Source organism: Venturia canescens, chromosome 5 (genome assembly GCF_019457755.1).
Source record: "Venturia canescens isolate UGA chromosome 5, ASM1945775v1, whole genome shotgun sequence".
In the NCBI taxonomy this organism is placed as follows: domain Eukaryota; kingdom Metazoa; phylum Arthropoda; class Insecta; order Hymenoptera; family Ichneumonidae; genus Venturia; species Venturia canescens.
In genome coordinates this window covers 19,041,422-19,052,991 of record NC_057425.1, presented here as the reverse complement: position 1 = coordinate 19,052,991, position 11,570 = coordinate 19,041,422, and the positions used below count along the sequence as shown (strand labels likewise).

Here is an 11,570-nt window from a genome sequence, read left to right as displayed (position 1 = left end):
GTTTATCGTTAGATTTGACTGATTGATTATTCGAATTAATTTAACCAAGAAAAAAATTCTATAGAAATAATAAATAAAAAATTGGAAAGTTCAAAAAAATTCAAAAAAATAAAAAAACAATCGAAAAAATTCTTTGAAGAAAAATAAAAAAATTTCAAAAAAATTCATAAATATTGAAGACATTGAAAAATGTACTATCCAAGTTACATGCAGTATAAAAATGTATGATATCAATTGGAGACCAAGTTTTTATTGATAATTTGGAATATTTATCGAACAAATTGGAAACTTTAATGAAATTCATGATAATTATTTTCACGAAAAAAGTTATTGAAAAAAAAGTCATAACGGAAGTTACGTGCAGTACTAAAATGTATTATATCAATTCGAGGTCAAGTATTTATCAGTTATTCGAAATCAAGAGACTCGGTAGAGTCTCGGGACAAGTACATTGACAGCCCTGTCGTCCACTGGCCCGAGGCTCTCGCCAAGACAATACTTTCTCTGAATAAAACGATTCGCGGTGGTGGGGGTAAAATTGGCATGTGATTTTCTTTAATTGCGAAGCCTATGAGTTATGTACGACTTTGAAAATTGAACTTTCAGCTAATTGAGAAATTCTCTATCGAATGAGCCCAAAATCAGCATTATTGGTGGCGTAATTGCTGAGAAAAAACTTTGCACGGGCTCAAGATTATGCAAAAGTTACCAACACATTCAAAAATTTATGTGTCTGTATATTATATTATAACACCATCAAAGGCACTTTGATGCTATCGAGTTTCTGATTGGTTGGATCTGACGACATCCATTTTTAGACGTTGTGATTGGTTGTTGAAATTAGTTGTTGATGATTGGAAATCTGACGTCAACTTCATAACGTAGCACACGGCGCAGCACAGCTAGTAATAGCAGTCATAAATTCGATCGATATACATATATATATGTACAAACCATGTGTCAGTTTTTGATCGCATGAACAGAGTTTCGACATTACGAAGTGCGTGCGGGATAAATAAAAAAATAATTTTCGTCATCTAAAGAAGTGCATATTACTATTTATTTTGTTAAAATTTGTGATATATTAAACCGGTATCAAAGCGGCCGCGTAAATGTAGTCTGTGATGTGTGTGTGAAAAAGAATATAAAAAATGCGCGATGCATATGTCAACGAAACTTTTCAAGATTTCATTATTTCGTTCGATTGGAAATAAGTGTTGACTGAAATAATCCTTCAATTAAACCAGATTACGAGAAATATTGTCCAGTGCGAATATATCGTCACTGGCGTGGTTATATATCATGTGTAAATAGGTTATACATACGAATAAATAGAACAAAAACACACGGAATTGTTAGAATGATATTAGAAACTTTACTTGAATAAATGTTTTCTAATTTATTTCTTGTGTCATAATTATTTTTAAACATCCCCATATTTTGCTTGATATTCAGTTTGGCTCTGCCCTCTCCGATCCTTGTTTTCACCCCATCAGTTTGCAGCGGATCGATACATATTATTAATTCGTTCCCTAATATGTGTCCTATGATTTTCTACTCCTTCTTCATGATGATTGTGGTAACATGATTCGAGAGGTTTGTAACCATAATCTTGAATTGCACATTTTGTAAATCAGATTTTCAAAAAAATTTCTGGTCTTGGTATACTGGGTAGTTATTCTTTTCCCATTAGGTCTGTCGAGTGATAAATTTGGAAACTTGTTCCAGAAAGCCTTTGGATGCTTTTTTTGCTGATGATATGAAAAGTTGTATCTTCGGAATGCGGTGTGCAAACACAAATTTTGATAACAAAACTTATGGAATGACATGTATGTTGAGTATTTCCACTTTGCAAACTACAGATATGGAATTATTATAAAAAAAATTCATTCCGATAAGTCTACAGTTGCTCAGTTTTGAATGTGATCAAATATAATGCCTACCAACATCCCCAGAAACTTACAGAATTTCTGAATGCAATGTGCGCTATGTCATTTTAATGTAACATCATGACTTTTGACAACTTTTCATTATAATGCTGTAGATTCGGATCATTGAAATACAGCGAAAATCTGCAAACTATACAATTTATATACTGTGCCATTCATTTTACATTTTGACTCTAACCGTAACATATATATGAAGTAAAAAATTGATTATAAAAGTCTTCAGTTGCTCATTTATGGATAGATTTGAAATTGCTGTCTTCGAAGCTCATTGCGCAGATACATTGAACCGCAGCAGATACCTGCGAACTCTGAAATTTCTGTGGATAAATATATATGCTACGGATCACCCCTTATTTTTGATTATGGTAATATGTAATGGAACTTGGTTCAGCAAGTTTTTAAGTGTTTCTTTTCAAATAGTATTGAAGTTTGTATGACTGATATACAGCGAATACTTCTAAACTTTGATATTTCTGTGTTGCAGCATGTGTGCCAATCATTCAAATCATTTACTCCAACCGTATCATGTAATCTAGAAAATTCATTACAAAAGTCTTCCGCTTTTCTAAATACTTCAATGTTCCTTTTTCTATTCCTTTCTGAGTTTTCGAATTTCTAAATTCATTTCTAAATTGTCCTGAAATGGTTTTCCTTCAAACCCAATGCAGGTACGTTAAACGTCTTTGAATTCTGTTGCTCTGTTGAATAAAGTTCGTTTAGTTTTTTTTGCTGCTTTGAGTTCTGGCATCATAAATGTTAGAAGTTTACGGGTACTTTTTTTCAGCAACTATCAAACTGTGGATAATTGAACCTCAGCGGCCGCTTGCAAACTTTGGAAATATATTTCATTGGGAGCACGTTTTGCATGAGACGAAATCTCTAGATTCAGAATGCAAAAGCGACATTGAAAGTGGGCAAATCTGTTGGATTTTTCGTGTCTTGAATTTGATCTATCGTTCATTTGAATTTGGAAGAAAAGGAAAAATAAAATCTGTTCTATTAAGGAAATCTTTACGTCAGTTCTTTCTTGGTATGAAGACTTGGAAAAAATCGCCAAAGGCCACGGACAGACCGGTGACGAAATATTTCCAGTACAATTTTGACGAAAAATAGATCTTTTTTCACGGAAACCAACGTTATAAGCCGAAAATCATATTACAGCCTACGAAACGCATTTCTTCACACTCTTGGGTTCCTAATACACAAAACAGATTAGAAAACAAGGGGGAATATCAGCGACGTGCAAGAACAAACCAGTGCCGAAATATTTCCAGTATAATTTTGACGAAAAATCGGTCTTTTTTCAGGGAAACCAACGTTATAAGCCGAAAATCATATCTCGGCCTCCAACCCACTTTCCACCGTGCTCTTGGATTCCTAATAGACAAAACATATTAGGGGACAAGGGGAAAAATCACCGAAGTCCAAGAACAAACCTGTGCCGAAATATTTTCAGTAAAATTTTGACGAAAAATAAGTCCTTTTTCGTGGAAACCAACGTTATAAGCCGAAAATCATATCTCGGCCCTCAACCCGCTTTCTACCGTTCTCTTGGGTTCCCAATAAGCATAGCATATCAGAGTAGAAGAAAAAAAATCGCTTAAATCCATGGACAGACCTGTGACGGAATATTTTCTGTACAATGTTGACGAGAAATTTGTTGTTTTTCGTGGAAACCAACGTTATAGGCCGAAAATCATATTACGGCCCACAACACGCATTTCTTCATGCTCTTGGGTTCCCAATAGACAAAACATATTAGAAGACAAGGAGAAAAATCACCAAAGTCCAAGACCGAACCAGTGTCTAAATATTTTCAGTACAATTTTGAAGAAAAATTGGTCTTTTACGTGGAAACAAACATTATAAACCGAAATTAATTTCTCGGGCCTCATCCCGGATTCCTCCATGCTGTTGAGTTCCTAATAGGCATAACATATTAGAGTATAAGAGAAAAAATCGCCAAAGTTCAAGGGCAGACTTGTGACGAAATATTTTCACTACAATTTTTACGAAAAATTGGTTTTCTATGGTGGAAACCAACTTTCTAAGCCGGACATCATACTCAGGGAAAATAAGGTTGTGAAAAGTACATTGATGGTCCCTTATTTGCTGATCATTTCATGAAAAAGATTATCCCATAAAAAAATGTTCGTATGAGAATGGAATCTATAAAAATGTACTAAGCAAATAATTCATAGAAATTTAAACTAAAATACTATAACCGTCATAACATAAATGAGGAACTTTTGAGAAAAAAGGCGTGATATCAAACCATAAACTTCCCCTTGGGAAAAAAAGGTTGGGACAAGTACATTGATGGTCCCTTGTTTCTGGATGACATAGAAAAAAGATTCAGAACCAGGAAAAAAATTCTGTAAAGAAAAATAAAAATTTTCAAAAAAATTCATAAATATTGAACAAATTGAAAAATGTACTATCCAAGTTACATGCAGTATAAAAATGTATGATATCAATTAGAGGCCAAGTTTTTATTGATAATTTGGAATATTTATTGAACAAATCGGAAACTTTAATTGAAACTCATGATAATTATTTTCAAGAAAAAAGTTAATGAAAAAAAAGTCATAACGGAAGTTACGTGCAGTACTAAAATGTATTATATCAATTCGAGATCAAGTATTTATCGGTTATTCGAAATATAATCTCCGGCGACAAATGATCGTTGAGAATCCTTGTCGGGCTCACAACGTTTTATCAAAATTACTAAAAAATTAATGGAAATGAAATCATTAAAAATTCACATGAAAGTCATTCGTTACTTCAACAAGGTACACACTTTAAAGAATCGATTCCCCTCCGATTTTCAGGATCCCCTGGTATTATTCACAACATTCAACTTCGATTGGATCGGTACAAATTATGTTCAAATACGTCTTAAACGTACTTGTCCGGCCCATCACTTGATATTCAAATTGCTCATTCGAAAACAAATCAAAAACAAAGTTAATGCATGTGTTCATATTAAGGAACAGTAATTCCTGAGAAAATAATTTTCCTTCGAATCGCTCTTGTCAAAATGAAACGAAAATGAAAGATAAAGTTGATTAATCTATTTATATCATATATATGGAGTGAGAATTCACAACAAAATAATTTTTTCCAAATTCCAGGAATCCACGTGTCGTACTCGACTAGTGGTATTTATAAAAATGTGTACGTGACTTTAGAAAAAAAAACATTGCATGGCTGAGTAGGTTCGAAAATTTCTTGTAATGTGCCTGATTATTTCTCATTTTCATTGGTTCTTACCGAATGGTATGTGTTCACTAAAGAAAATGAGAAGTGGATATTGCTATACGAACTTGCGAACAATCAAGTTCAAATTACTTAGAGATATTATTTTTATTTCAATCGATTTTATTATATTTGTCATTTTAGAGCCGCCCTGATTTGTTTTCGAATGAGCAATTTGAATAAAAAGTGATGGGCCGGACAAGTACGTTTAAGACGTATTTGAACATAATTTGTACCGATCCAAACGAAGTTGAATGTTGTGAATAATACCAGGGGATCCTGAAAATCGGAGGGGAATCGATTCTTTAAAGTGTGTACCTTGTTGAAGTAACGATTGACTTTCATGTGAATTTTTAATGATTTCATTTCCATTAATTTTTTAGTAATTTTGATAAAACGTTGTGAGCCCGACAAGGATTCTCAACGCTCATTTGTCGCCGGAGATTATATTTCGAATAACTGATAAATACTTGACCTCGAATTGATATAATACATTTTAGTACTGCACGTAACTTCCGTTATGACTTTTTTTTCATTAACTTTTTTCTTGAAAATAATTATCATGAGTTTCAATTAAAGTTTCCGATTTGTTCAATAAATATTCCAAATTATCAATAAAAACTTGGCCTCCAATTGATATCATACATTTTTATACTGCATGTAACTTGGATAGTACATTTTTCAATTTGTTCAATATTTATGAATTTTTTTGAACTTTTCAATTTTTCGTTTATTATTTCTATAGAATTTGTTTCCTGGTTCTGAATCTTTTTTCTATGTCATCCAGAAACAAGGGACCATCAATGTACTTGTCCCAACCTTTTTTTCCCAAGGGGTTTAAATAAAACAAAAGTCACAATGAGCCCTTTCGACGACCTACTCATCGCTCAAACAGCACAATTCCATCAAATACGCCGAATTATACCAAACTATAAGAGGCTTGGCAAGGAGAAGTTTACCGCCTCCAAAACGCGCACACGCATTTCGAGTTTACAAGAACTCTGGTCCGCGTGTTGTGCTCGGGATGTATTATTGCAACAGAAGGCATCAGAAGCGCAACTCGACCATGAGTATTTCGCCAAAGACGAGTTCCTGAGTGCCGAACACGATTTTGAAGAAGCTCTGGATCAACTCACAGACCTTCTCGACCAGCAAGAGAAACCAGAACGCCCAACACTGAAGATCTCCAATTCCACGATGATCGGCGAAGTACAAGGACCTTCCAACTTCGGTCTACCACGCATAACCATCCCGAAGTTCAACGGTGAACCCACCAAATGGGAGAGTTTTCGGGATTCATTCAAAGCTCTAGTTGGTGAGAACGCATCGCTAACCTCAGGTCAAAAATTGTATTATTTAAAATCGTTTCTCGAGGGCAATGCGGCAATCATGCTTGAACACATTTCGGTTTCCGACGCCAACTACGCAGGCGCCTGGCAAACACTTACCGACGAGTACGATAACATGCGGGCGCTAGTTCTCGCTCACATTCACGCGTTTGCAAGCTTACCTAACATGAAATTAGAGAATGAAACCGAATTAAAACGTCTGCGCGATACAGTTAACTCATCATTAAACGCATTAAAAAAACTTAGGACGTCCTGTCGAACATTGGGATGATTTGTTGGTGTATTTGGTTTCTCAAAAACTCAGCACACGCACGCGCACTGAGTGGAATCTGAGCCTAGGGGCGTCAAACGAATTTTCCTCGTTTCAATTCCTGAAAGACTTTTTAACCGAGAGAATACGAGGTATCGCGTCAATTCACCTGGACACCGCTAACTCCTCAAATCGATCGAATTCGTCAAATAAAACTAACGCGAAAGCAGCAGTTCATAACACTGGTCAACAACTATGCCCAGATTGCTCAGGAAATCATGCTCTTGCGTCATGCCCCACGTGGCACAAAAAATCGCTCGAAGATCGCTTCGCGACCGCCAAACGGGCTCGCGTCTGTTTCAATTGTTTAAAACCTGGACATTTACCAAATCAGTGCCAGTCGCAAAATCGTTGTAAAAAATGTCAGAAACTGCATCAGACGACTCTGCACCGGGCTTCGCCTCCGCGTCAAGCATCGCCGACTTCCTCGACCATTGAAACGCCTAGCGAGGCATCAACCAGCGCTGCCAACGTTAATTTAATTCCGACAAAAGCCGCGTCCCCTCCGGTCATCGATCCTCCTGCCGATTTAAAGGAGACTTCCGCTGAAACCGCAACTATTAACACCACGCACGAGTTACCTAATTCCATCTTACTCGCGACCGCTTGGATGAAATTACGCACGCCAGAGAATCGCATCGTTAAAGTTTGAGCCTTACTCGATCAAGGTTCGACTCATAGTTTCGTATCAGAGGCACTAGCACAACACTTACGTACTTCGCGTCATCGCGCGAATCTCAACGTCACGTCTTTCGGAGATGCGTTTTCCGGACGGGCTACTTCTCGAGTGAATCTCACGCTCGAATCATATCACAACCAGGGTACACGGTTACCTATGGTCGCTTATGTTTATCAAAAAATCACTTCGTATACTGCGCGACTCTCGCGACGAATCGGCTCGTGGCCTCATCTCAAAGGATTAGCTCTAGCCGATCCCGATCCTTCCAGTAAGGAGAAAATAAATGCATTAATTGGAGCCGACCTCTACGGCTACCTCCTTCTCGAATCTCTTCGAAAAGGCCCTGTTGGGTCTCCGACGGTCCAACTTACTACTTTGGGCTGGATAATCTCCGGTCCTACAAATGCAACGCGCGTTACGTCCCAGTTGGACCATTCGGTAATGCATTGCGCCCTCGCCACCGACGATGACGCATTAATCAGATGTTTTTGGGAAATAGAAGAAATTCCCACGAAACAATTTCTTACGCCCGAGGAGGAGGAATGCGAAACTCACTTCCTTAAAACGCATTCCCGCGATCCCTCCGGTCGCTATATGGTACGATTGCCATTCCGCGGTAACTCCGTTCCTGATCCGGGCACCAGTCACCAGATCGCGCTCAAAAGATACACGCATCATGAAACGCGTCTCAAGAAAAAGCCGGAGCTAGTAAACGAATACACCGGTTTCTTAAAAGAATACGAATCAATGGGGCATATGGAAAGGGTTCGCGAGCCTGACGTGAGCATCAACCCGGTTTACATTCCGCATCATCCTATTATTCGCGCTAGTAGCACCACGACCCGCGTGCGTGTGGTTTTTAACGCCTCCAGCATAACGTCGATCGGTACGTCGCTGAACGATCATTTACACATCGGCCCCAAATTACAGAGCGAAATAGGCGGCGTTCTCTCCCGCTGGCGACGACACCAGTTCGTCTATATCGCCGATATTGAGAAAATGTTCCGCCAGATACTGGTGCATTGCGAAGATTCGGATTATCAACGTATTGTCTTCCGGCCAGAATCGGACGGTCCGATACAAAAGTATCGTCTCTTGACCGTAACGTACGGTACAGCCTGCGCGCCATATCTCGCCAATCGCGTGTTACTTCAACTCACCGAGGACGAGGGAAGCGCATTTCCCGTAGCCGTTGACGTGATCCGTAATTCGACTTACGTGAACGATGTTTTCTTCGGCGCCGATGATCTCGAGAGTGCACGAATGATTCGCCAACAACTCCTGTCTCTGCTGAAACGTGGCGGGTTCCATCTACGCAAATGGGCCTCGAACGACGTTGAATTATTAACCGGAATTTCTACCGCGGGTAATGACCTCGCTATCGACTTATCCAAAGATGACTCAGCAGTCCTTAAAGTTCTCGGCATCACGTGGCTTCCGAAGGAAGACGTGTTCAGCTTTCAATTCGGCGAAATACCGCCAACTCGGAGTATTAAGCGCTCAGTACTCTCACTAATCGCGCGCTTGTTCGACCCAGTCGGTTGGGCCTCTCCCGTGATAATTAACGCAAAAATACTCATGCAAGACCTATGGCTCGCCAAAATTGATTGGGATGACTCAGTTCCTCCACCCCTTCTTGAAAGGTGGAATACTTATCGGCATGATCTGCCTAAATTATCGAAATTACGTATTCCGCGTTGGATCTCTACTACTGCTACTCGAGAGCATTGCGCTATTGAGCTTCACGGCTTCGCGGACGCGTCTCAACGCGCGTTCTCTGCCGCTGTCTATATTCGAGTTTTAAATTCTCCGACGGACATATCCGTTTCATTATTGGCGGCCAAATCTAAAGTCGCACCCCTTAAAACTGTATCCATTCCACGTCTTGAACTGAATGGAATTGTATTGCTTGTCCGACTACTTGAATACGTCAAGCAACAATTAAATTATGACTTAATCTCAGTGCACGGCTGGACTGACTCCACTGTCGCACTCGCGTGGCTCACCCAGCATCCCTCACGCTGGAAGCCTTATGTCGCAAATCGGGTCTCAGAGATTCAAACTAAAATGCCTGAAATTAAGTGGCATCACGTCCCTACGCACGATAATCCAGCAGATTGCGCGTCCCGGGGAATTGCAGTTGAGGAATTGCTTCACCACCCGCTCTGGTGGTCGGGCCCCTCATGGCTTCGTCAGAATTCCGCATTTTGGCCAAATGCACGCCCTTGCGCGCTGACAAACGACCTTGTCCACCCTCAATCGGTTCTACAAGAACAACGCTCCATTGCAGCGATCCACGTCGCTCAAATCACTGAGGAGTGGGACCTGCCCTTACGGTTTTCAAGCTGGGGGAAACTTCTTCGCGTCATAGCGTTCCTTTTCCTCTGGTTAAGGAAATACCGTGCTCGGAAATTCAACCAATCCGCAGCCTCAACTACTCTGTCAGTAGAAAACTTATGTGAAGCACGCGATTTTTGGATTCGCCGCGTTCAACACGCGCACTTCAAAACGGAGATTCGAGCGCTGCAGTCGAACGCTGCTCTTCCGCGATCAAGCCCCCTCAAAGCACTTAATCCTTTCCTTGACGGGAACGATCAGTTGCGTCTTGGTGGGCGGTTACGTCATTCGTTCCTTTCTTATGACGAACGATTCCCACGTATTCTACCCCGCCATCGCATCAGTGAACTAATTATCTATCAAACGCATGTGCGCTCGTTGCACGGAGGCACTCAGCTAACGTTACGCCTGTTGCGTCAAAATTATTGGATTCTTGGGGCGAGATCCCTTGTAAAGTCGCGAATTAATCGGTGTCTAGCTTGCGTACGCGAACGCGCGGTCACGGCGAGCCAGCTCATGGGAAACCTTCCGTCACCTCGAGTCAATCCGTCACCTCCCTTCTTACACAGCGGCGTGGACTCCATTCTAGGTAATCCCTTATGCGGGACGAGGGCAAAGGGCTCGCAAATATTATGTAGCGCTTTTTATCTGTCTTGCAACGCGCGCGACTCATCTTAAATACGTCGATGACTACGCGACTTCTGGTTTCCTTGCCGCCTTCAAAAGATTTACTAGTAGACGAGGTTGTCCGACTGACATCTACAGCGACAACGGCACGAACTTCCAAGGCGCCGACAACGAATTGCGTCGCAAGTTCGTAGCCACCCTCAAAGACCCTGCCTTACGTGATAATCTCACGACGGACGGAATCCATTGGCATTTCATTCCAGCCTCGGCCCCGCACTTCGGTGGCCTTTGGGAGGCCGGCGTAAAAAGCTTCAAGCGCCATTTGAAGCGCGTTGTCGGCAATCACACTTTATCTCAACTAGAATTGGCAACCCTATTATGTCAAATTGAAGCGTGTCTCAATTCGCGTCCACTCTCACCCCTACGAGACGACGCGGAAATCTTCGAAGCTCTCACTCCTGGCCATTTTTTAATTGGTCGCCCTTTACTCAGTAATCCTGAGCCATCGTTACTCGAACTGAAGGAAAACTTGGGTTCCCGGTGGCAAAAGGTTCAGGCTATGCTTGAGCAAATTTGGAAAGCCTGGACTAAAGACTATTTGCACACGCTCCAACAGCGCTCTAAATGGCGCACCTCTGCGCACTCCTTGAAATTAGGTGCCCTAGTCCTTCTCAAAAACGAATCACTCCCGCCAACGCGGTGGGAATTCGCGCGTGTGATTGATACTCATCCAGGTCCCGATGGACTCGTTCGCGTCGTAACACGGCGCACCGCGAAAACGACTTTGAAGCGCCCGATTACGAAAGTGTGTCCGCTTCCTTGCGATTCCGTTCCAAACACGCCGGAAACTTAACTAGTTTATTTAGTTCTTAAGTCGCCGATTTATTGTCGGGTTTTCAATGTAAGATTTTTGTTAGCCTGTAGGATCTCGAAATTAATGTCGGGCAAAAGAGAACCTTTGTACTTTAGCGAAGATCACACGGAAGGACCAACAAAAATCGTTAAACATTTCGTCCCTTTCGGTACGAGGTGGGCGGTATGTTCGAGTTTTCATACGAGTC

General features: G+C 40.7%; 1 protein-coding gene across 1 annotated transcript; it reads left to right on the top strand.

The window, feature by feature from the left end:
* The first annotated feature begins 7,701 nt into the window (after nucleotides 1-7,701).
* LOC122411341 (uncharacterized) lies at nucleotides 7,702-11,362 on the top strand. Its single transcript, XM_043420085.1, has 2 exons — nucleotides 7,702-10,471; nucleotides 10,521-11,362. The coding sequence occupies exons 1-2, from the start codon at nucleotides 7,702-7,704 to the stop codon at nucleotides 11,360-11,362; spliced, it is 3,612 nt and encodes a 1,203-aa protein (XP_043276020.1).
* Nucleotides 11,363-11,570: the final 208 nt, after the last annotated feature.

Bases quoted from the DNA above. Each gene is read 5' to 3' on its own strand.
- LOC122411341 (XM_043420085.1), top strand. From the start codon at position 7,702: ATGGTCGCTTATGTTTATCAAAAAATCACTTCGTATACTGCGCGACTC. The intron at 10,472-10,520 runs GTAATCCCTTAT...AATATTATGTAG, and splicing joins CGGCGTGGACTCCATTCTAG to CGCTTTTTATCTGTCTTGCA.